The 26,389-nt window shown below is 33.8% G+C and overlaps 2 protein-coding genes across 4 annotated transcripts; both read left to right on the top strand.

Moving 5' to 3' along the window:
* The first annotated feature begins 2,566 nt into the window (after positions 1–2,566).
* LOC106639337 (putative multidrug resistance-associated protein lethal(2)03659) lies at positions 2,567–13,133 on the top strand. 2 transcript variants are annotated; one of them, XM_089597326.1, is made up of 15 exons: positions 2,567–2,740; positions 3,790–3,900; positions 4,042–4,176; positions 6,135–6,339; positions 7,681–7,903; positions 8,316–8,883; positions 8,973–9,471; positions 9,545–9,832; positions 10,276–10,493; positions 10,569–11,083; positions 11,180–11,410; positions 11,499–11,854; positions 11,916–12,161; positions 12,228–12,530; positions 12,617–13,133. In XM_089597326.1, exons 1-15 carry the CDS (start codon positions 2,667–2,669, stop codon positions 12,758–12,760), a joined length of 4,116 nt encoding a protein of 1,371 aa, XP_089453452.1. In that variant the 5' UTR covers positions 2,567–2,666; the 3' UTR covers positions 12,761–13,133. The 2 variants fall into 2 exon arrangements, with proteins under 2 accessions (XP_089453452.1, XP_089453453.1); XM_089597327.1 differs by lacking the exons at positions 3,790–3,900; positions 4,042–4,176 and having other exon boundaries at positions 2,688–2,740.
* Positions 13,134–14,375: 1,242 nt separating this feature from the next.
* On the top strand, positions 14,376–25,136 carry LOC106639336 (ATP-binding cassette sub-family C member 4-like). Of its 2 annotated transcripts, XM_089597265.1 has the most exons (16): positions 14,376–14,410; positions 14,495–14,643; positions 18,177–18,308; positions 19,225–19,734; positions 19,825–19,935; positions 20,023–20,157; positions 20,226–20,430; positions 20,516–20,738; positions 20,807–21,948; positions 22,031–22,315; positions 22,397–22,626; positions 22,700–23,229; positions 23,316–23,579; positions 23,869–24,455; positions 24,535–24,837; positions 24,911–25,136. In XM_089597265.1, the coding sequence occupies exons 4-16, from the start codon at positions 19,658–19,660 to the stop codon at positions 25,055–25,057; spliced, it is 4,239 nt and encodes a 1,412-aa protein (XP_089453391.1). In that variant the 5' UTR covers positions 14,376–14,410; positions 14,495–14,643; positions 18,177–18,308; positions 19,225–19,657; the 3' UTR covers positions 25,058–25,136. The 2 variants fall into 2 exon arrangements, with proteins under 2 accessions (XP_089453391.1, XP_023244968.2); XM_023389200.2 differs by having other exon boundaries at positions 14,384–14,639.
* Positions 25,137–26,389: the final 1,253 nt, after the last annotated feature.

The following is a 26,389-nucleotide window of genomic DNA, read 5'->3' as shown; positions in this document are numbered from 1 at the left end:
TGAAAATTAAGCAATAAAAACTTCTCAAACTCTTGAAACTGTGGACAAAAAATTCTGATGATGATTCAAAGTTCGCAACCATATAACATTATTTTTAATCATATAATAGTATATCAAATTTTCGTATTATCGTTTCGAATTATCTTCATCAAACGTATACATAAATAATTCTTGTGATCAATTATACAACTATATATAAAGATTAGTATGAATTAGTAATCGTCCTAACGTAGATTCTTCACACGTGAGTCATAGTTTTAGAAATCGCTTCTTGAAATACTATACAAGGATTGTTCGTACAAAACTTGTATGGACAAAATGGCATCACAAATCATATGAAATTCTACCTATGTCTATTTAGTATACTTCCATCACTCCATTATTTTATTACATAACGTTGTTTGAATAAATTCAAACCAAGCAATGGATAAAAGAGACACTCAAAACTTTAGATTCAGCCCTACAGAGATTGTTTTATTAGCATTAGCAAGCTTCATACAAATAAGTATAAAGTGGATATAAACATTTATGGAGCACCATACGATTCTTCGCTTTCATCATAAAGTATATATTACAGCTAGATAAGTACTGCAGATATAAATTTCAAGGCTTTTTTTTTGAACAATGGAACATACACCCGGTTAGCGTGTGTAGTCGTAGATGACACATCTGTACCATCACGAGTGGAGGTAACTTACCAAATTTTATAACTCTCGTTCCATTTATATAAATATACATTGTAACGTATTCAGTTAGATGTTGATTACTTACTTTGTATTTGCTGATTACCTTCGTAAAAGTAATTAATGATCTTTCACAATTTATTTGTAAGATATTTTCAAATATACTTATAGCTAAATTAGTGTATTCCTGCAAGAATTTTGTAAAATAATCAAAAGGCTACCTGAATCTAGGTAGTAGACAACAAGTACAAAAATAATTTAAAAAACAACGCATGTTTATTTGGCAATAAGGGCATAGTTACACTACTTTTGAAACAACAAGAAAGTATTTTTTCTAATTTTTAAATAATTTAAATCAATAACGTACTTGAAATTTCATGGATAATGTGGCTTTTTTCTATCCTACCTTTTACTTTGCATATCCCTGATCAAGCTGAGGTACAGATATGTGTTTATTCGTCTTTTGATAATGTGATTTAAAAGAACAACACCGTACGGTAAAGGCTAAGAGTTACTGGGTAGCTCAAGTGTACAAGAATAAAAAAAAATGTTGTATAAATAAATACCTAACTGAGTTTTACAATAAATGATACTTCGTGGAAGAGCTGCAGGTATTTAGTGTATGTACGTATTTTATTAGTTGTCAACCAAATAGTCCAGAAAACAGACTCGGTACAGTGATCATTGTCTTAGTTGTATCAGCATATAATAACGCCATGAATTTTTTTTCTTTTTCCTTTTTTATCTTTTATAAAAATGTAACAGTTTTTTCACGCATTACGTGTGTTACATTTGTTTCGGTTATCTCACATGATTACATTGTAGTATTGCTTGATCTTATATTAGATTACATTGCAATATCTTACTCTATTAGCGTCGCGATTCATATTCAAAAAATATTGAGCGATTTTCATCGTACAATTAAAATATTTAAAAATTTTATTCTGTTTTTATTTTAGTCTAGTTTTATTTATTTTTTTTAATATTACTTCTCAATACATCCATGCCGCACAATTGTTTAATAGGTGTTCTAGACTGCCATCCTTATCTTTACATAGTTTGTTCATTCGTTCCTCGCTACTTAACCAATACTTGTTTCCACTTTCCAAATTACCGCAACGCGCTCTCACTACATGACATATATATTCGTCCCATTACAGTATTTGTTTGAATCGGTGGCCCTCCCCACCGACATTAATTTCTGTTATCTACTTTTATACTTAGATTCTTTTGTTTTCGCTTCTACATCTAGTTATCTATATCAGTCACACGCCGATAGATCTTGCCCACCACATTTATTTTCCTTTCTCTCCATTTATACAATATTTTTACATTCAAACCTAAATTTTTAAGATATTTCTTCTTATCTGAGTAAGTTTGCACCTTTTTTGACTCATCCTTAAAAGTCTCATAACGTAACCTTGTGAGCCTGTCCTTCCCCTGTCTGACAATTTTATGATCAAATTTTAAAAATCTTAAACTGAAGTGTACCATCATCTTTTCGAATCCAGTTTCTTTCATAATTATATACCTCGGTGTACAAAAATCCAACCTTAATACCGGCAAGCATTTAGCGGAAAATTTTTTGTTTGATTTAAAAGTAAATATTTATGATATTTTAGTGTCACTCACATCTACATACGATGATTCTTATAAACAGTAAATGAATGTTAAATAAATTATAAATAATGATTCGTATTATCATATGTTTATGTATATTTTAAGACATTAACAAAATTCTCATAGGTGGCGCTTTTACAGATGCGCTACACAGCAAACACATTTCTCTTTAACTCCTCCAACACTGTGTTCTCCCTCTCCAACTTTTCTAGTCATATAATAACTGTACATGATAAATGTGAAATTTGTTTTTTTGACAGTATCGCTTTTGCTCAGGGCTCTATGAGTTCAAGCCTAAACCGTGGTATATAAAGTTTTCTTTAAAACCTTTTTTCGATTATTGTGTGCCGATAAAATTAAGTAATGGATTGCGTTAAAGAAAGCCATCAACCAAACCCACGAGAAAAAGCCAACTGTATTTCGGTATTACTTTGGTGGTGAGTATTTATAAAATAACATTTTTTTACATTTTATTGTTTAAATAAAAATGTCTTGGTATGTCATTTCGTCTGCAGTGACAGAGCAAATTGTATTGTCAGCACAATTGATATAACATAGAATAGATTTGATCCATGAGTAATAATATAAGCTGTAAAATGAAGTCTTAAAAACTCATCAAATATCTAAAAAATTAAGCATATCAATATTTGTTACTATTTTTACTTTTTACTATAAAACTTATTTACACTATGAAAAACGTGTCAAATATAGAGAGGAAATAACTGTACGCAAATTTAACGGTAAAATTGTTTTATTTGTTCTTTCAGTGTGATTTGATCTGATCAGCTAGTTTTAGTGAACTTTTTTATCGCTTAATCGTGATAGAGTATATCGTTAAATTGCATTAATGAATTGTACTAAAAAAAAAATAAGAGAAGATCTTTGGTTTGGATGAAAATCATGAGGATTATAAATTGTTAGTACTGGTTAACCTTGTGTTTTCTACAATAGTGGTCTTATCGTAGATTATTCTAAAGTTTTTTCTGATTACTATCGAGACTGGTAATTGTGGTACCTAGTTTCTTAGAACGTCATTAAATTACAACTATTTGATAATTTTTCTTTGTCTTTCTGAAGAAGCATTTCATAAAAAAATATTTAAACAAGTATTTTTTTTTTAATTTTAAATACATTTATTTAAGTTGACTAATTAACACTACTTTTATTAAGTGTCTTATAGTAAGTCCTAGAATAGATTTTTAAACTATTGTACAATAATTTTTGTGTAATAAATCTTGATGTAAGTGCTGAACTTAATTGTTTTGTTTGAGATCTACTTTCATTAAAGCTTATAAATTGTATGAATAATAATTGTAAATAATTTAAAAATAGCGATCTTACTGTTTTTCCTGGCCTGTAAATAAGTACATTATTGTTAACCACTAAGTTCTTCATAATTATTTATATGATTTGTTAAAATAATGTACTTGTTAGGGTTGTCTGTACAAAAATAATTATTTATTTATTTGTTTATCTAATTTTATAGGTGGACTGTCAAAATTTTTAGAAAAGGTTACTACAAAGTTTTAGCAATCGAAGATATATATGACCCATTGGAAAAAGATAGATCATCTATGTTAGGTGATCGATTAGAAAAGTAATATAATCTGTTTTTTATCAGTAACTGTTATCAGTATCCTAGTTTAAATAATTGATTTATTTTACGAGGAAATAAATGCAGTAACTCAGATTTTATTAAACTATTCACCAATATGAATATTTTTTCATGTTCTTGTAGAAAATGGAACGAACAACTGAAAAACGCAGAAATTAATCATAATATACCCAACCTATTAAAGGCGATATTTCTTACTTTTCGCATGGATATTTTGTTTATGGGAATCCTTCACGCAATTTTACAATTTCCACTCAGGTAAATTCATTTGTTGAAAACTTATAATTATCTTTATCTATTTCTGCATAAAATTTTTTACCTCATCAATAAAATTGAAAAGATTCGATAAAAAATAGTTTTTACTAAACGGTGATAATTCAAGCAAACACATTTTATAAAAAATATCAAAGTATCTAATGTTGTATTCTACCTCGAAGGTTCTTCTTTTTACTTCGGACTTTTTTCGTCCACGCGATTTTGGATTTGATGTACATCTAACTAGGGCAGTCACAATTAAGTATAGAGTGTTTATTGAAGTTTAGCTACCACGGTTAAAGTAATTATTTATATAGCTTACTTCAATTTCACAAATTAAAAAATTTTTTTCTCATTCTATATCGGCTTTAGGATTATGTATCGTGACACTTACCTTTATTCGTGAAAAAAAATATAGAAGTATGTATGTGTTGATAATTAAAAAAGTAAATTTTTACTTATGTTTAAAATTTTTAAAAAGTAAAACCTTATAATTCCTGAAAAAAAAAAAATTAAATTTTTTTATTTCATCTGAGGGACAATGCTATGACAATTTTTTAAATAATTTATTCAGATGGTAACCGATCAAACTTTAAAACGTAACTTATTTCTGCTCATTTATGTTAGTAAACATAAATTACTTATTATCACTTGCAAGATATAATGTGCTCTCTCAACTTAACGCTTAAAAAAGAGCATCTTTCCCACTTCTTGGGTATAAAGCAGAAAAAATGTGCTACTTGTATCTACAAATAAAAATTACTATTTTGTCTCAGTATATAAATGGTGTAATGTATTCTAACTTCACGAAAAAACGCTATAATTAAATATTATGGCTTAAGTACGATTCAACGAACAGCATTTTCTTAATCACTAAATTGAAAGATTAACTGGTTTTAGCAGTTCAACGCTTTTTTTTCCTTTTTCCGCTATATTTCGGCTGCTATATCGTTTAGCCATTTTCAAGTACAATTAATATAATTTTTCTCAACAACACGTCATTTTATCCAAATCTAATTTTTCACAGAATTAGGGAACAGTAAAAAATGTTGTCTGTTTCTTACAGTTTAAGGGGGTTATCGTGGTATAATACGCGTTAAAAATATGGTATATCAAGATCCAAGCTGATTGTACACCCTTCTCTTCCCATGACAATGAATTTTTATGAGTGAATGTACTCGTGCACGCGCAGTTCGAGTTTAGTCGTCTGTTTGCTTCGTTTTCATCAAATTTTTGGCAAAATGTGCTACTTTACATTACAACATTTCATAAACTGTAAAGCTAGGCCTTCTGAAATTTCGGACAGTGCTTCTTAATATAGTCAGCTTCAACATATTAGTTTTTTACAAAAATCTATAGAAAATCAAACGACTTCTATTAGAATACGTATCATTGGCAGCGAGCTCGTGACGACCTCACCATAAGAGCCCGTGTATAACAGAAAAATTTAAAGATTTTTTTTTCTCAAAAACTACAAAGCTAGTTCCTCTCAAATTTTAATATGTTACGTGTAGTGATAAAATAAGTGTCTCATAATTTTTTTTTAAAATTATATAGAAAATGAAATATCACGATAACCCCCTTAACTAAAAATGTTAAAATTTGAACTGAGCACACATTTAATGTAAGAATTGCATGTATATTAAATTGCATGTAAATTGACATTTATAAAATAGACAATATTTTTTATGGTCCTCTAATTCTGTAAGAAAATAGATTTTAATAAAATGACATGTTGTTAGGAGTTATGTACATTGATTGTGATTGAAATGTGCTGAATAACATAGTAGCCAAAACATCGATTTGAAAGTTTCAAGTAGATGAAATACACTAGGAAACCGTAAAAAGTTGGCATATTTGTTTAAAAAGTTGTAGCTTGATTCAGTTGTATAAAAATACGGTATTGAAATATTTATTTTACTATAAAGCAAAAAGCTGCAATAATTATTAATTCATTACAGATTAGGATCACCATTACTTTTGGGTTTATTTCTCCAGTACTTTCAGCTTCAAACAACAACAACAATGACAACAGCTTTTCTTTGCGCTGGTGGTTTGTTAGCTAACAACCTATTAACAACACTGGTGAATATGCATGTACTTTTTCAAGGTAATTACATTGGTGGCAGAATGCGAATCTCCGTGTGTTCATTAGTCTATCGAAAAGTAAGTCTGAAATTGAGTTTTTTCATTATAATATATTTTTAATTTAAAATATTCAAGCTAGAAATATGATTTTTATATTTTAATACTGATAAATATTATAACACCTACGAGAAATTATTATGATTGCAGACTTTTCATCACTAATGCAATTCACATATTTTTTGATATTTTTGTTACAGTTTGATAAATCAGAATTTTTTTTGTACTGATTTTAGCTTTAAAAACTGATGTGAAGTTTACCAGTAATCTATCGATTAAAAATTATTTTATGAAAATGATTCATAAGTTGAAATGTAAAAATACTTATTCTGTAGCAATCATGTGCATATTTAAATTTTGGTATACTAACTTCGAATTTCTGTTTCATAACACAAAATTCCTAATTTAGCATTTACTCTATTGCTTTTTTAACAATCGACAGTATTAACAGAGAATTAAAAATAATTTCATTAATAGTCGAATCCAAGCTTATTTTAAGAGCTTCATAATTCTCAACAGATAAATATTTCAACACCTAGCCCAAGTGAAAATAATTTTATTTGATTGATAAGTATAACTATTTTAAATAATAAGTTAAAAATAAAAAAAATAATAACAATTTATAAAGTCTAGATTTGAGACAACTGGTAAAACTTATTATTAACAATCATCCGTTATAAATAATTGAAACTTATTAATCCTTATTACTTGATATTTTTTGTTTAATCAATCGTTACAACAAGTGCATGCAAAGATTATTTTTTATTATTTATTTTTATTTAATAAATGTTATAATACTAGTTTTTTTATAGATTTAAAGTCAAGTATCGAACAGTGATTATTAACAATAAAAGTTTTTTCCATTCAGTTTTTTTCTCTGCTTGTTAAAACGACATTTACAACGAAAAAAAAGGAATAACTGATAATAAAAAATAATGTTGTTTATTACATTTTATTATTTGTCTCTAATCTGAACTTGAATAATTCTCATTATCAGTTATAATTTTTTATTCAATAAAATAGTTTCCACTTGGGATGCTTTTAAATGTGGTGTCTAAAATCTGCAATACTCTTTTTAATACAGTTCTTGTCAGTTTAATAAATAAACTGAAAGTTGGCCAATTACTACCGCGGTGGGATCTCTTTTTCATTAAAACTTTTTTTTTTAATTTTATTTTAAAAGAGTTGGTAAAATTAGCCTACTAGTAAGATAAAGACTCAAATTTTAGGATACAAGGTAAGTCTTCATTTTTTTATAAAAATGATATTAACACTTACAATAATAATAATAATAATGATGATGATGATAATAATATTAATAATAATAACAATAGTAATGAGAAATATTATATTGCTGCTTAGGCATTACGATTAAGCAAAATGGCACTTTCTGATACTGCACCTGGAAAAATTGTGAATCTTATGGCTAATGATGTCAACCGATTCGACATGGTCATGTTGACCCTGCACCATTTGTGGAGTGGACCACTTCTAAGCTTCATCATAGCTTACATACTGTATCAAAAAGCGCAAATTCCAGCCTTGATCGGTATGTCCGTGTTGATGGTTGTCATTCTTATTCAAGGTAAAATTAAATTGTTTAGTTTTGATAATTCATGCTCTATTCTACTCCCTACGTTCAAATTCAATAAAAATAAGAATAAATTTCGTTAAGTTTTTTCTATAACTACTAGTATTACGAAATATTGTGAATAATGATTCGGTGATGTATCAGGTCGATCTTCAACCTAGTTGCCTACTGCCCCATCTTGTGGCAGTAAGCAACTACAAAAAAGTGTAAGACAATATAATAAAGTATATTATACACTCATCTGATAAAATTATGCGTTTATACAATAAGTACTAACATAAAATTGTAAACAAGTTTAAAAGTACCTATTTTCTACATACTATTAAACACAAAAATATCTAGTATGTATGGGTATAAATATAATAAAGAAAATATAAATCAAAAGAAAAATTTTTTTCTTTAACAGTGGGCTTTGGCAAATTGACTTCCAAATTTCGCCTACAAACTGCCATTAAAACAGATGAGCGTGTCCGTTTGATGAACGAAATAGTATCAGGCGTGCAGGTGATAAAAATGTACGCCTGGGAGAAGCCGTTCTGTACCCTAGTGGAACTGGCTCGCAGACTCGAGCTAAGGATTGTGCGCAAAACATCGTTTCTCCGGGGGATTTTTATGACATTTTTTTTGTTCACTACGCGAGCAGCATTGTACTGTACCCTCGTTTCAATGTTTCACTACGGCGAGCCTCTGACTGCTGACAAAATTTTCGTGTTTGCCTCATTCTATGATTTAGTAGCTAATTCGATGACATTGATGTTTGTCAGAGGTTTTGCAGAGATAGTTGAGTGCAGGGTGTCTGTTAACCGGATACAGTCTTTTATGCTTCTAGAAGAGTTTAAAACAGGAAACGTAACGAAAATTAACGACACAACTGATAAAGAAATGAGTCATAATCTGGTTATCAAAGACATGGAGAACAAAGTGGTACTGGAAAACGCTGCCAATGGAAAGTACGGAAGTGTACCAGAGATTGAGTAAGTATTCTGGAAATGCTATCTGTATGACTGTTTAAAAGGAGATGAGTTGTGAACAGATAAGTATAATCATATATTTATGAGTACAGTAACACGATCGGAAACAATCGACAAACCTGGTCTGTGTCAATGGAAAACGTAACAGCAAAGTGGAACCCTGAATCGTCGGACAATACTTTGGAAAACATAAATCTCCATCTAAACGAGGGTAAACTGTACGCAGTAATTGGTGTCGTAGGTTCGGGAAAGAGTTCGTTACTTTCTTCTGTTCTGGGCGAACTCAATATTATCAAGGGAGACATCAAGATCCAAGGTAGCGTGAGCTACGTCAGTCAGGATGCTTGGGTCTTTGGCTCGAGTGTGCGTCAAAACATCCTCTTTGGCCAAGAATTCGATAGACAAAGGTATCAACGGGTAGTGAAGGCCTGCTCACTGTACAAAGATTTCGCACAGTTTCCGGAAGGTGATCATACAATTGTAGGCGAGAGGGGGAGTTCGTTGTCTGGGGGACAGAAAGCCAGAGTAAACTTAGCTAGAGCCATCTACAGACAAGCCGATATTTACTTGCTGGATGACCCCCTAAGTGCGGTATGATGAGACTGTTTAGCAATAGATGCGTTTAATGATGTAAACTTTTCAAAAAATATTGAATGTTTTTTAGGTCGACGCCCACGTGGGAAAACACTTGTTCGAAGAGTGTATAAGACGATATCTGCGAGGTAAAACTCGAATTTTAGCAACGCATCAGCTTCAATTCGTAAAAGACGTGGATGGTATTATTCTTCTGGAGGAAGGAAAAATAAAATATTTCAAGAATTATCATAAACTACTGAAGGCGTACCCTGAATATGGAAGTCTAATTACCACTGATCTGGAGGAGAATTTTGATGAGGACGAATCCAATAAAATATCTCATTTAAGAAGACAATTTTCTTCTACAAGAAGTAAGGTAAATATTATTATAGTGAATCTGTAAGTTATGTTTTTATATTTAATTTTAAGTAACGCTACCAACTGTACAACTTATAAACCAGTATAGTTATTGACGCACTATATCTTGCAGACTTATTATTTCAATAATTGTATAAGAAATTTTATTTTTTATATGTAAAGCAATTTAGCAAAAATAGTTTCAAGATAATACTTTTTTTGAATATCTTTTGCTTATGGGTTAACTTTTTTTAAGAGTAACATTGAATTACTAAGAGAATAATTAGTACACCATCTTATATTCGGCATTTGTAAAACAATTTTTTTTTAGTCATAGCTAAGTAAGTTTAACTCTTAATAGCAATTGGCAACTTTAATCTTACACTGGATCAGAAGTAAATAAATTTATATTTATATTGTCTTTCACAAAAATGACATAACAATCAAATTAATTAATCTAAGGTATCTGCAAGTGAAGACGTCAATGTTGCTGACAAAAATCATGATTCAAGAAATCTATCAGATGTCATGGAAGCTACTTCGAAAGGAGCTGTAAAAGGAAATATAATTTCACAGTATTTTCTTTCGGGTTCTAATTTGTGCATGATGGTTACCATGATTGCACTGTTTCTTGTGACCCAGATCTTCGTGAGTCTAACCGATTTAACTGTTTCTGCAATGTGAGCAAGTAATTATTATATCTTTATACTGTCTGAAAAATAAATAAATCTTAACAACTTTATTGTATATTGTAGCGTCAACACAGAAGAGTTGCGAATTTTCAATAACTCACGTGAAAGCAATATCAGCAGCCCTGGAGAAAACAAAACATTTGACGTAACAGCTGACAGTAAATCCTACCCCACAATATATTACATTTATTTTTATACTTTTTTAATCCTATCAATTTTCGTGGTTGGCCTGACGCGTTCATTTTTGTACTACATACTCTGTCTACGAAGTAGCAAGCGTTTGCATAATTCTGCGTTTGCTGCAATTATTCGAGCAAGTATGCATTTCTTCGATACGAATCCAAGTGGGCGAATCCTGAATCGATTTTCAAAAGATACGACTGTAATGGATGAATTGTTACCCAAAGCTATGCTGGATGCTACTCAGGTTTTACTGGTAATAACCAGTTCCCTTGTGCTTACCTGTATAGTTAATCCAATATTTTTGGTTCCTGCAGTTATTATTGGTTTCATAAGCTACTGTTTAAAAAAGATATATCTCAAGACTAGCAAAAACATCAAACGTCTGGAGGGCATAAGTAAGGGTTCTCCAATATATGTGTAACATATACTCTAAGTCATATTGAAAGATTGATGGCGTGGAATGTGTAAAAACTTTTTTCTATTACTTCCAGCTCAATCACCAGTGTTCACTCATCTAAATGCCACTTTAAGTGGCATATCAACAATTAGAGCTTATGAAGCCCAAATTGTCTTAAAGTCAGAATTCGAAAAATTTCAAGACGTTCATACTTCTACATGGTACATGTATACTGTATGCACCATCGCCTACGCCTTTGCCTTGGATTTATTCACATTTATCTTCATAACTTTTATGACGCTTGCTTTCTTAATTTTTCGGGACCGTAAGTTAGATATGTTTAATGTATTTACACGTAATACTATCTGCTTATGTATTCAGAGAAATGTTTAATATCCTTTATAACTTCATAGACTTTAATGGAGGTGAGGTAGGTCTGGCTTTTACCCAGATATTGGCTCTGTCCCGTCTAGTACAATGGGGAATGCGACAAAGTGCTGAGGTAACGAATCAAATGATGTCTGTCGAAAGAATCTTGGAGTACACGCAGATACCCCCGGAAACGAATTTGCCGGATGCCGACAATACAACCAAAGGAAAAAAAATAAAAACAAAGAACCAAAAAACCTTGACAGTACAACTTTTCGTACCACCTAAAGACTGGCCCCATGATGGCGCCGTCGAATTCAAGAATGTCTTCATGAGATACGCTGACAATGAGCCACCCGTACTCAAAGACTTAAATTTCCACATCAACCCATCGGAAAAGGTATATTGAAGTCGATATGCTTTTGAAGTAGTTACGTAATCCACAGGTTTTATGTTGTTAGGTGGGAATCGTGGGAAGGACCGGAGCTGGTAAATCATCGTTGATCTCTGCAATGTTCAGACTAGCTCCATTAGAAGGTACAATAGAGATTGACGGAGTTGATACGGGAACGATATCGCTGGAGGACTTGCGAAGTCGGGTGTCGATAATTCCTCAGGACCCCGTACTTTTCTCCGGCACATTGCGTCGCAATTTGGATCCCTTCGAAGAGTATCCTGACACGGCTCTATGGGAGGCTCTAGACGAGGTAAAATAGTTAAATGAATGGGTTCATTGACTTATAAATCGTGGGATTGTCATTGTGTTTTTGTAGGTCGAACTCAAGGACGCAATAACGGCATCTGGAAATGGCCTAAACTGCCGAGTACTCGAAGGAGGCAGCAACTTTAGCGTTGGCCAGCGTCAATTGGTCTGCTTGGCAAGAGCCATTTTGAGGAATAATCGCGTGCTGATGTTGGACGAAGCCACTGCCAACGTTGATCCACAGACGGATGCTTTGATCCAAAGTACAATTAGGACAAAATTTGCTTCGTGTACTGTTTTAACGGTAGCGCATAGAATAAATACAATAATTGACAGTGACAAGGTCATAGTAATGGACAAAGGCCAATTAGTTGTGAGTAAATGATGTTTTAAGCACACAATTGATATTATACCTTTTAATTGTCGAATGTAAGTACAAAATATGCCCAATTTTTACAGGAATTCGATCATCCGTACTTACTGCTGCAAAAAGAAAGTGGTCAATTCACGTCGCTTCTGAAGGAAGCTGGAGATGCTATGTACCAACAGTTATACGAGCTAGCCGAACAGTGTTACGAAAAAAAATCCGGAAAAATCAGTTAATTAAGTATAGTGAAATAATCAATCGATAAAATAAAAATGAAAAACACACGAACGAATTCAGATATTTCCAAGGTTTTGTTTTATAAAAATTTTTTTTTCTTTAGTAATATACTATCGTGGCCTAAAGCACTTTTTTGCCCTTATAAAAATGCTTCAAATTAGAAACATAATATCCTGGACTTAATTTTTTTAAGGACCGTAATTATGATACAACGCTCTGAAAAAAAATAGTAGTCAAAAATACGATATGGTCTTTAGGAGCGGGCTCCGAAAAAAGCAAAAAATTATACTATCAACAACTCACACAATATAGTATTGATTGATTCTCTATAAATGAGAAAAATAATGATAGTATCAAGTTATTCTTTATCACCTGATCCATCCGATATTAAACTAAAAGTAAAATAATATCAGGAAAAAAAAATCTTATCTCTTACTCTGACAATTTATCACCTTGTTAGAATACAATTACAATAAAAAATTTCATGAAAAATTTTAAGAGTTACTTTTCTAAACACATTTGGTACTTGCCAAATTTAGCGATTACCAAATACTTTTTAAATTCTTTGTTTCCTCTCATAGAGAAAAGAAATTTCTATCGAACGAACATTATTATTATTGTTGAGACTAACAAATGTGTTAATAAAAACTATTTGTCCTACTTTAAACATTTTTTTTTATCTCTGGATAGTATGTCCTTGATCACGAAGTACGAAATCTATAACTGTTTCCTAGCTTTGCCGTTTGTAGTGATATTTGATCGTTTATTATGTCCTCAGTAGAAAAACTCAGGATTCACCACATTTAAGCGTCATGCGGGTCTGTTCAACAATCTCACAGGTCCAGGCATCGCTGCAAAACTACCATTTTAAAGGATAAAACTGCTTAGATAAGTGTATGTAGTTAAAAAGGATATCATGCAGGAAACTACATTTAATAACAATTGAAATTTTTTAATTTTTTCACAAAATTAGACTCATCCACGACTTTTTAATCGCAGTCCCAAAAAATAGATGAAAAATATCTTGCAAACTCCATTTTTACAACAACGATACTTTTGCAATTTTGTAGTTGTCTCTTTTCTTATTTTTACTTAGTGAAAAATTCTTAGGTTCAAAAAAATATTTACTAGAATAGTTCCAAGTAGGTAATCTCTTGAAAAATGATTAAATTTTCTTACTTCAAGAAAATATTTATTTTAAAGAAGAAAATTGTCTTGGCATTATAATGGAAATATTTTCTTGGTTTTGAGAATTTTTTTTCTTTTAATGTTAAAAACGAAAACTTTATTTGTCAGTGAAGAAGTGGATTTTTTTACAAGGAATACACTCAGATGAAGTGAGTACCGGAAACACCAATTCTTAAAAAAAAAAAATAAATAAATAAATAAACAATTAAAAAGTTAATGGAAGTTAAAAAAGAGTACTACTGCAACGGGTGGTACTTACGTGTGTGTGTCTATATGATGTTATGACCCTGAGTCTTTTTAGATGCTCCTTGATCAGACGCCATGAGGCAACGCCGAACGAGAACACAGAGAAGAGGCTAAAGTAGAGAAAAGAGAGGAAGAAGAAAAATAAACGGAGATCGTCTGTTTAGTTGCCTTCAGCGTGAGCTCGAGTGCACGCGTGCTACTATGACTCCGCGATGGTCGGCTTCTCTCTAACCTACGTGTAATTTTCTTCAATGTAATGGAAAACTATGTATGGTTTTTTAACAGTTAATTTTTTCCAGGCAGACTTTTTATTCTAAATGTTTGAGCATTTCGCGCTGGTTCGCAAAGTGTCGGCTTTATAGTTCTAATGTATATAGTCTGAGTAATAATTGTGATACTTATTTTTGGAGTTGCACCGTCAGCATTTCGGAGCAGGCATCTAGTGTAGGTTAGTTATTTAAACAATTTTTTTTTTGAACAGTCAATGATATTATTGCGATAATTTGTATTTTTTTTTAAATATGAGACTAATTTGTGATGGCCAGTGTGAATATATTGTTGAAATAACAGAACAACAAGGCAGTTGAGATTGTTCATTCTATACGCAGATTTTATTTTGTTTTGTTTTTTTATTTATTTATTTTCTTTTTTTTTACAATAATGATAGTTTTTATGTTTTTCCCTTGGTACCGGTTTTTTCTCATTGCGTCTTAAAGTACATTATCCAGGACTAACTCGGATAATTACTGTATACAATTGAAACAGATTTACAGGCTTATGTACAGTCATCATGTGTACCCCTCGACTTCGAAATGTTCTCACAGTATACCGCGGGAAGTCGGCTTGTGCTCTGTTTTCATGGGTGGGTGAGTTTTCCGGGTTTGAATATGTGCCTGTACATGTGCTTGTGTTTAAGTATTTTACTGTGGAGAAAATGATTTTTACGAAATTCGTGTGTGTTAATGACACTTAATTGTCTTAAAGAGACAGCGTGGATAAATAATTACACTTGTCAAGGTTTCATAGTTTTTTTATCATTATTGTTATTTTTTTGTTGATTTTTAACTTTTTCAGACTTGAATTAAAAGTCAGTTTTTGAAATTTTAATAACAGCTCACAACATCCTTACCAACTTGCTAGTAAAGAGTCACTAAGATACAAAAAAGTACATTTTTAACGGTGATGAATTCAAGAAGTACACTGTAAAATAAATTACTCTTCAAGCAATTTTTATTTTTCATCATTTAGACACATGTGACTTGATAAACTTGACTACTTTTAGTTGAAACAAAAAATTTTATATTTTTTGAAAAGTATAAAAATATTTCTTATTTCTTTTCTAATGGTTTTGTTATTACGTGACCGAAGTTTTTTAATTAATTGCGTAATTTGGAACAATAATTGGAAATAAATAACGTTACAAAAGAAGAATCAACTATAGAGTAGCGTTTGACTTTTTCATCTTTTTAAAAAGGAAATGTGGAAAAAAACTACCTGATTCAAACAATGAGATAAAGTTATACGTGGAATAGTTTTTTTTTTTTTTTAATTTTTAAATAACCTGTATAAAGTTATACGTGGTTTAAATTATAATTTATCTTAAAAAAATACATTTACATAAATGGTGGAAGTTGTATACGTACAATACAGTATAATGTGCATTCGCAAAGACGAAAAACTGGTTTTCGTACAAAACTCGATAAAGGCTTATTTTTTCGAAAATTCCTCAAACATTTGCTACTTTGTAAACTTACGAATTAAAGCAATTGAAAATTGTGTGTAGTTTTTACTTTATACAAGCAAGCGTACCAAATAACACAAGCCAGTTTTTACTCGCCACAATGTTTGATGGCATCCATCGATTGCTGTCTCTTCTACTGTTAACAACAATAATTTGGTATGCAAGTACGATGAACCCAAGTATACCATCAGACCTACTTAGAGCAAAAAGTGTTATCTGGTCGAAGAAGTCTTGAATTATCATTTACATCCGTTGTACATGCACGTCAATTATTTCTAATTGCGAGTATTGTTAGTGTACTTGTGTTCCGAGAAACAGTACTGTTGTACGGAAACGAAAAAATGAGTGCTCTTTCAGTTCGATTGTGAGTTTAATTACTTTGCTCTTCACAAATAAACGCATGCATTAACGCAGGCAGATACTCACTAAGTGAATTGGCAGTCACGATATTGAGCACCAGTGATCCGTGCAGATGACGAAGGCGCAGCTGAAGCAACATTGCCTACTTGCTCGTGCTAAAATTGCTGGGGTAAATAGATCCGTTTAAATGTTGATGAATCAGCGCTCAGACTCTCGTGACTTGAGACTTTAATCAACCATGTACCGAAACGTTCATCTTTACCACGCGAAACAATGCAAGAGAAATTTAACGCGGTAGCCTTCAATCATTTTTAGCGGCAGATTTTTAATACAAAGGACATTGAGTTCTATTGCCGACTCGATCATTGATGTCGACGTCATCAGTATTGACGTCATTGTTTTTTTTTTTTTTATTTTTTTTATTGGCGATTCTTAGCCCCCATACCTAATACTTAAAAAGTTTTGAAATTGAGGAATGCCTTGTATGGGAGTAGCGGTTCAATCAATTATCCACGCCCGACTTGACATTTAATCACTTCATCAATAGATGATGAAACATTTTCTTCTAAAAATCATGATAATTTATATCTGATAAAAGATTATTAGTTGAAGTATTATTTCATTTTTATAAATTATCAAAACAAAATGCGACAATTTTTGTTTTTTTAATTTTAAATGTTACTCATATTTTACAAGGACCTTTGAATAGTAACTACTTTCGGAATATACAAATATTTTAAGTATACGGTAGAGACGTCTGTTATATTAACAACTGACCGAGAAATATTTAGTATACTTACATTGCACTAGTCGAATTGTCATTTCAAGTTTTTTCTGTCGATTTTATTTTTCGTATCCAATCTCGCAGACAACACATGAGTCACAAATGTTTGTTTTAAATGCGTTTAGCAACAAATTCAAATTCAAACCTTTTAAAAAACTTGGCTGAAAAAAAGACTGGCGCTTTTTACTGATGGATTTTTATCTTGAGTTGTAAAGCCTCGAGAAGCTGATTTATTCCAGTTGTTTTCACGACTTGGGTTATCACCTTCTGTAAGCATTCGTGATTTCCATTTTCGCTGTCCTACTTAATTGTGTCATCATGTTCCATGAATCGGCGCGTTTTTATGATTACTCGTCGTGTTGTAAAACAAAGGTCATGGATTAAGTAATTTGAAACGAATAACCTAGGTTGGAAAATCTTTTTGATCAACAAAGTTTACGAAGTGAACGGTACATCACAACATGCAGGATTACCACGTAATCACTCCTTCAGTCATGTTTACGTAAAAAAATGTTCTCTTTACGTTACCCATAAAAAAAATAATGATGATAATAATAATTACATCCAACAGACTTTTATAAGTAATTCATCGACACAACATTTTAGTACACCGAGAGAAAAAAATAAAAAAAATGATAGAGAAATTCCAGTAAAAATTACCATTCCGCACAGTAAATCAGGTGCAAGTTGGCAAAAAAGGAAAAAAATTATTATTTTTAACAGTAGAATTTAACGTTTTAATAGTAAAAAGTATAGTTTAAATAGTTAGAATTATCATTAGGACAGTAAAAATTACCATACTGGAACAGTAAACCATAAAAGGATCGGTTAATAAATTTTAATTTCTCACATCAAAATTTTTGTCTTCTAACCATAATTTTTACTTTTTGAACCATAATTTTAACTGTTAAAACAATAATGTTTATTCTTAGAAATAACAATTTTTTCCTTTTTTGCCCACTTGCGTCCGGTTTACTGTACCGAATAATAATTTTTCTGGAATTATCATTTTTTTCTCTCAGTATATAATAGATTTGCGTGCAAATCAGTGCACCAGCGACGCACAGAATCAAAAACATTTTCGAAATGATTTTAGGACGTTTCAAGGTTACGCAGCAAAGTTTTGTGTTATCTTTTGGGCAAACACGTGTGTGGGCACGTAAGCCGTTTATTTTGACACATCCACCATCAACTACATTCCGAAATCGGAAGGCACGCAATCGTTTGTGTAAGTTATCTCCGTCAAATATATTTCATACAGCTGTTATAATCAGAAGCACCACGTACCAAAAGAAGGCATGCAATCGTTTGTACAGGGTATCTCTGTCGTATATTCGATACAACTGTAAAGATCAAACGAATTGCCAAAAGATTTGTTCAATGGCTACTTCTTCCTTGATTACTATTATCCGTTCGGTTCGCTGCGGTACTGTTTAATATATATCTTGTGTACAATAGTCTCGTCGAGCTCTACATTTTTTTTTTTTTTTTTTTTACTTCTCGCTCAATCTTTCTCCAAATAGAAGAAGCTCGTTGTTCCTCAAGCTCTTCCTCATATAAATTACTTCAAGATTACTTCTTACTATCATACGGTGATTAAGCGCGCCGCGACGAGCATACACTACTTTTTAAATAGCTATATTGCTGCACTAGTAGGATAGAAACTGAGGACAAATTAGTGTTGTTTCAACGAGTTTCATAAAAATCATGTGTAATTATTTATTAAAATTAATTGCGAAAATAATTATCAAATCAGTAATTAGATAATAAAGTATAACTTGTGTATGTTTATTAGTAAGTAGATACCTTGTTATGCAATACGTATACAAGACATAGTTCACAGTTTTTATAAGTTATTTTTATGTTTACGTAATATTAATGGGTGAAAAATATTTTGATAATACGATGATACATTAAATAGTAATTTATTAAAATATCCAAAATATTGATGTCCGTAATTGATTATGACATTTGTAGTTCGGGCATTTTCGACAAAGTTGAAGCATTTTATTGATGGATGACTCTCGTATAAATTACCGATGCATAATATCTCTGTACCTCTAACACTTTTCATTTAGGACACTGTTCGATTATGGTACTTTTGTACTTGACAAACTTAATTTATCAGATTTTCTTTCTTGCAGATACAAAAATCCTGAGCTTACGTAAAGTCATTGCATTTGGCTGATTGCCAAGGTCGACAAACCAAGAGTCACAACCGATGCAAAGAAAAAAAAAACTAGTTGATGTTTAGAATGTATTGTGCTAAATAAAGTCCGTTGAGTTCTTGCGAGTGAATTTGCATCCTCAAAATAGACATTCATCTGCAAGAGTATCCGAAACTGCTTGTATTTTTGAGTTAATTTGAAAGATTCAAGGATATTTGTGATACTACATAATTATATAGTGATTCATCGTATTTTTCGACGAGAATTTTTTTATAACATTTAATGATATACATATTACTATTGGAAAAAAAAATTATTTTAACTAAGGAGATAACGCCAAAAAAGAGGGTGCTAAGCTTTAAAGACAATTAAAATTGAAATCAATGAAGTTCTGTGAAACGCTTCGGCCATGGATGGTAACTCAAAGTTCTTTAAAAATTCTAATCCCCGAGCGACTGCAAGTACACTTTCAATTTTACTATGGTGGTAAGACTACATTATCGTGCAGTGAAAATAAAAATCAACAAATGCACGCATTAATCATCAGCCGAGTATTAATCTGAAAACAAATCGCAGGTGGACCAAGGATATCTTCAAAAAAGGATACAAAAAAGTTTTAGGATTAGAGGATCTGTACGAGCCCCTCAAGTCGGATAAATCCAACGTTTTGGGAGATCGATTGGAAAGGTGTGTATTTTACTTTGTTACTTTGGCTTGTGCCCCTTACAAAGTTGATAAAACAGTAGCAGCCGGTTATAATGCAATTATTTTCAGACGATGGAACACAGAGTTAGAAAACGCAAAAAGAAGCAAGCGTCGCCCGAGTCTATTGAGAGCGATTTTTCGGACATTCCTACCCGAATATTTGTACCTAGGCTGCATTCAAGTAATCAACGAATTCTTCATCAGGTTGGAAAATGAATACACGTTGTGCAGCACCAAAAAATAAACATTCACCGCATTACTTCCCACAACAGACTGGGCACCCCGATCCTGTTGGGAGGACTGTTGAAGTACTTCAACCCCAAACCATTGACCACGTACGAGTCAGCGTTGATCTATGCGGCCGGCATCGCGGCCACCACTGCCTTCAGCGCGGTTATCATCAACCAAATTATTTTCACTGCCTTTCACGTGGGTGGAAAGATCAGAATAGCCGTTTGCTCGGTCGTTTACAGAAAGGTAAGCATAAATTTATGCCTCGGTGCGAACTTTTTTTTTTTTTAACGTTTTGTGGACGAATTCGGTGATCTTTTTTCCAAAACAGGCCTTGCGGTTAAGCATGACTGCATTGGGTGAAACAGCGCCGGGAAAAGTAGTCAATTTAGTAGCCAACGACGTCAACAGATTCGATCTAATCATGGTTTTCATACACCACATGTGGACCGCACCGCTGCAGGGTATAATAATCGGGTACTTCATGTACACCCAAGTAGGCTACGCCGGTCTCTTTGGAATCATCGCTGTCCTCACTGTTGTGCCCATTCAATGTGAGTAAATTATATTTTGTCAAGGTTCGTTACGAAGTCGAGTGAAATTCGTTGTTCCCGCCTTTCAGCTTTCACTGGCAAACTGTCGTCCAAGTTCCGACTGCAAACGGCCATAAAAACGGACGAGCGAGTTCGTCTGATGGACGAAATAATCTCGGGGGTCCAAGTGATAAAAATGTACGCGTGGGAGAAGCCCTTTTGCTCCCTGATCGAGCTGGCTCGCCAACTCGAGCTCAAAGTTGTGAAAAAGAGCGCGTACATACGGGGCATATACATGACGTTCAACCTATTCACCACGCGTATGGCTCTCTACTGCACGATCCTGGCTATGCTCCTGGGACAGGAGCGACTCACTGCCGACAACGTGTTCGTCTTCTCGGCGTACTTCAATATACTGGCTAGCACGATGTCCGGCATGTTTGTGCGGGGCTTTGCCGAGATCGCCGAGTGCATCGTCGTTGTCAGGAGGCTGCAGACCTTCTTGACTTACGAGGAATTTCAGCCGGGGAACGTGACGAGCGAGGCCAACGGAACGCTCGGCTGTGGTTTGAAGAAGAAGGACCAGGATTTCCCGTACATAGACGAGGATGTTCATTACGACGAGCGAATGTCCGACATAAATAAACAGATCTTCGTGTTGTCGAGTGACGTGTTGAAGGAAAATTCGTCCGAGATCGACAAGAAGCATCATATCGGTAATCACGTTAAGAGTATGGAGGATGATGATGATGATATGTGGGCTGTGAATCTTAACCACGTGACAGTCAAGTGGGACCTGCATGCATCGGAGGCCCCGACATTGGAGAACGTCAGTTTGAAAATTGAAAAGGGCAAACTGTATGTGGTGATCGGTATGGTTGCAACCGGCAAAAGTACACTGCTCTCAACGATCCTGGGAGAAATCAATGTGCTGCAGGGCAATGTCAAGGTTAAAGGCAGCATAAGCTACGCAGGACAAGAATCGTGGGTGTTCGGATCTAGCGTCCGGCAAAATATCCTGTTCGGTCTCGAATTCGACCGGCAAAGGTATCAGAAGGTGGTAAAGGCTTGCGCTCTGCTCAAGGATTTCAAGCAGTTCCCGCATGGCGATCAGACCATCGTGGGGGAAAGGGGAAGTTCGTTGTCTGGTGGTCAAAAAGCCAGGATCAATTTGGCGAGGGCAGTCTACAGACAAGCCGATATTTACTTACTGGACGATCCTTTGAGCGCGGTGAGGATGAAGTATTCCGATAATTTTATCAAAGGTTCAATCTGTATCTAAAACATGCTTCATTGTAATTATCAATTTTCAGGTTGACGCTCACGTTAGTAAGCATTTGTTTGACGAATGTCTCCAAAAGTACTTGAGTGGTACGACTCGTATATTGGCGACTCATCAGCTCCAATACATCAAACACGCTGATTCCGTTATTCTGGTTGATCAGAATGAATTAAAACAATTCAGCGATTATCGGGAACTTTTGCGAACGTATCCTCAATACGACAAATTAGTGTCCGAAGAAAAACCAGCAGAGTCCGACGATTCGTCTTTCGACAAGTCTTACATGAGACGTCAATTTTCTTCATCGAGCACTCGAGTAAAACTCATGAATGCACTTAAATATTTTTTTCTGATTTTTTTTCAACAAAAAGATGATTGAGTGTTCTTGTCTTTTCAGAGCAGAACAACCGAACTCGGAGGAGAAACAGACGGGGAAGAAGAAAACGAGAACAATGTCGAACACAGCCAAGGATTTATTGAAGGGACGTCTCGTGGTACCGTGAAAGAAAATATTCTACTGAAATACTACAAAGTGGGCTCAAGCTTCTTCGCCGGAGTAGCAGTACTGCTATTGGGTGTAGTTACTCAGATTATAGTGAGTCTCAACGACATGTTTATTCCCGTAATGTACGTATCAAACATACATACCAAGTTTGGTTGAAAATGTGTAAGCTCGAAACACTTACGTTTGACATTACAGAGTAACGGTGGAAGAGTCGCGGTACTTTTACGACCATTTTAATAAAAGTGAGATGAACAGCACGTCAATGTATAACATAACTGCGTCAATGACGACTATTCTCAAAGAAGAAGATATTCTCCCGAGGGACACTTACATTTACATTTACTCGGTCATCGTCGTGCTGATCTTCGTGGTCGGCATCATACGTTCTTTCGTCCTTTACGAGATCTGCGTGCGCTGCAGTCAACGCTTGCACGACCTCATGTTTGGCGGGCTTATACGCACGTCCATGCGGTTCTTCGACACGAACCCGAGTGGCAGGATTTTAAACAGATTTTCCAAGGACATGGGCGCAATCGACGAACTATTGCCCAAGGCCCTGCTCGATGCCGGTCAGATTATCCTGTCTATGATTGGTTCGTTGGTCGTTTCGTGCACTGTCAACCCGATCTTCCTCGTGCCGATCTTCTTCATAATGCTCATATTTTATTGGATAAAAAAGGTTTATTTGAAGACCAGCAAAAACGTCAAGCGACTCGAAGGAATGAGTATGTTGGTACTTTATTGCTTTTGACACGCGCTTCATTTTGTTTACTTGAAAAAATTGCCATAATCTTCGCGTGATTTTTGGCAGCCCGATCTCCGGTCTTCACGCATTTGAACACAACCTTGAACGGCCTGTCAACCGTGAGGGCCTTCCACGCGCAGGACGTGCTTATAAAAGAATTCGACAAATTTCAAGACATTCACACGTCGTCCTGGTACATATTCATCGCGGCAAGCACAGCTTTCGGGTTCGCCCTCGATGTTTTTTGCTTCCTCTTTACCGCCTTGGTGACTTTCAGTTTCCTCATCATCGCGAAAAATCAGCATTACAGCATCAGCGGCGGCCAAGTAGGTATGGCAAACCTTGTTCCCTCGCTTTCGGGCGAACCCGCCAACTCGTTCGAATAAATCGTCACCTCGACACCTGTATATATTTTCATTGGTTGACATGTTTTATAACACGAAAGGTATATTTTTATACTCATCCTCTAATATACCATTTTAATATTCAATTTAATCATTTATGCGCAACTATTGTTTTATGCGCGTGGTGACGATTATCGAGAGATTTTTACATTTAATTTACCTTTTTTTTTTTTTTTTCTTTCCAACGCAAAATTATTAACATTATCTTTTGGTAGGTCTGGCAATCACGCAGGTAATGATGCTGACAGGTATGGTGCAATGGGGCCTGCGTCAATCGGCCGAGGTATCAAATCAGTTAATGTCGGTGGAACGAGTGCTGGAATACACGAAATTGACACCCGAGCCCAATTTACGAGACAATGACGTTGTAATGAACAAAAAGAAGAAGAAGAAGAAGAAGAAGAAGGTGCAAGAGTCAGAGGAGAAGCTGGTCGAGGTGCCTAAGGACTGGCCCAGCGACGGGTGCATCGAGTTCAAGGCAGTGTACATGAGGTACACGGTCGAAGATCCACCGGTACTTAAAGGCCTGACTTTGAAGATTCGACCGAGCGAGAAAGTGGGCATAGTCGGGAGAACCGGTGCCGGTAAGTCATCCCTCATTTCCGCCCTGTTCAGACTGGCCAAGGTCGAGGGTATCATAGAAATCGACGGCATTGACACTGGGACTATTGCCCTCGAGGACTTGAGGAAGCACATATCGATCATTCCACAAGATCCCGTTCTTTTCTCGGGTACGTTACGCCGCAACCTCGATCCTTTCAACGAGTTCGAAGACAAAACCCTGTGGACGGTCCTGGAAGAGGTAGACTTTTCCCCGATGCATTATCACATCCTTTTACATTCTGTACGAAATGTCTGTGATGAAAAACGTGTATTCTTAGGTAGAAATGAAGGACGCGGTTGTGGCGACTGGCAATGGGCTGGACAACAGGGTGATGGATCGCGGCGCAAATTACAGTGTGGGCCAACGACAGCTCATCTGTCTAGCTCGAGCTATACTGCGCAATAACAAAATTTTGATGCTGGACGAAGCCACTGCCAACGTTGATCCGCAAACGGACGCTTTGATTCAACGTACCATACGCACCAAATTCGCCAAGTGTACCGTATTGACGGTAGCCCACAGACTTAACACCATAATGGACAGCGACAAGGTGCTGGTGATGGACAAAGGCAGACTTGTGGTAAGACATATGCTTGATAAATGCTGTCGTTGTCAAAGTTTTGGATGGTGATGATTTTTTTTTAACTCCTTAGGAGTACGACCATCCACATGTGCTATTGCAAAATGAATACGGACCATTTTCTCAGCTGGTGAGGGAAACTGGTAAGACGATGTACGAGCAGTTTCGTAAAATAGCTGGTGACTCTTATGCATCCAAATGTGATAGCGCAACCCTATAGAGTGAGGTTGCGAATGAAAAATCTTAAATATTTTATTACTAATGGATGGTCTTTATGATAAAAGAACGAAAAAAAAAAAAAAAAAAAAAAAAACAATTTATCGATTACATTGTAATATTACATGAAAAAGGGCATAAATTTCATACGCACTAATGACCAATTACATTTAAAGTTTTTTTATATTATTTTCATATATAAAAGCAGAAATTTGAGCAATTTTTCTTAGTAGTATATTGAAATGTGATCAATGCCTGTATATTTTTACAATAAAATACTTCAATCGCGTGATTCAAATACTTGTGAGTGTATATAAAAAAAAAAAAAAAAAAAGTAATAGAAGAATATTACAAAATGGTTACTTTTAAATGTAAAATAAATATTATCAATTTTCGTATGAAGTGAGCAAGGGAGTGGGTGAAATTTTTAAAAATATCTGTGAAATAATTAGCACATATGTCTAATGTTTATATCACATATCATGGATTTTTTTTATAAAATTTATTGCACTTGGGAAACAACTTTTTGTCCAGAACGATCTTGACTGAAAGATTTTTATTTTTTATAACGATGTTGAGAAAAAAATTTTAACTTACTAAAAACTCATATATACTTAATAATAAATAAATTTTAAAACTTAAATATTCTTTGTAAAATAAAGATAAATGCAAAAAAGTACTTATTTATTTGAATCTATATTTTGTCTAAAAACATTTTTTCAAGACGTGTAAGAAAGTAAATGATGCGGTCAAATATTTAAATGCGCACAAATAAATTTTGTTAAAGTGTCTTTTAAATGATTTTTTGTATGAAAAAGTGAAATAAAAAAAATATTTTAAACACTGTGTCTTTAAATAGCACTGCTTTAAATCACATTATGACCTACTCTAGTAATTTAATGTCAGTAAGGGAAAAATTACAGTTTACAATCGAACTGATGCAACTGATAGGTGTAAAGCCGATATACCTTTCAATAACGTCACAGAGGTATGTATAACACTGTTACATTCTTGAGCAAAATAAAAAATATTTACAACTACAGCAAACCAATTGATTGATTATAACGACGCTCATAATATTTTTATAGTTAGTAATTTCTATTATGATTCCCCGCAAGTATACTTTGACTTCTGAAATTACATTGTACTTACAGTATTAATAAAATCTTTCATGACATGCTATAATTCACTAAAGTGTACAGTGAACTGCAAAGTCATTATGTGTATATATAGTGATTTCGAGATAATTTTCATACGTAGCCGATAACAGTCCCCTTTTTAAAGATTGACTTATCAACCAACGTTTTATATTAAGAATGGGCACAAGTATCGCACG

Source organism: Copidosoma floridanum, unplaced genomic scaffold (genome assembly GCF_036245765.1).
Source record: "Copidosoma floridanum isolate Cflo_tuat_1 unplaced genomic scaffold, Cflo_Japanese_pri ptg000032l, whole genome shotgun sequence".
Lineage (NCBI taxonomy): Eukaryota > Metazoa > Arthropoda > Insecta > Hymenoptera > Encyrtidae > Copidosoma > Copidosoma floridanum.
The sequence above is the reverse complement of the archived record's forward strand: the minus strand, read 5'-3'. Positions and strand labels throughout refer to the sequence as shown.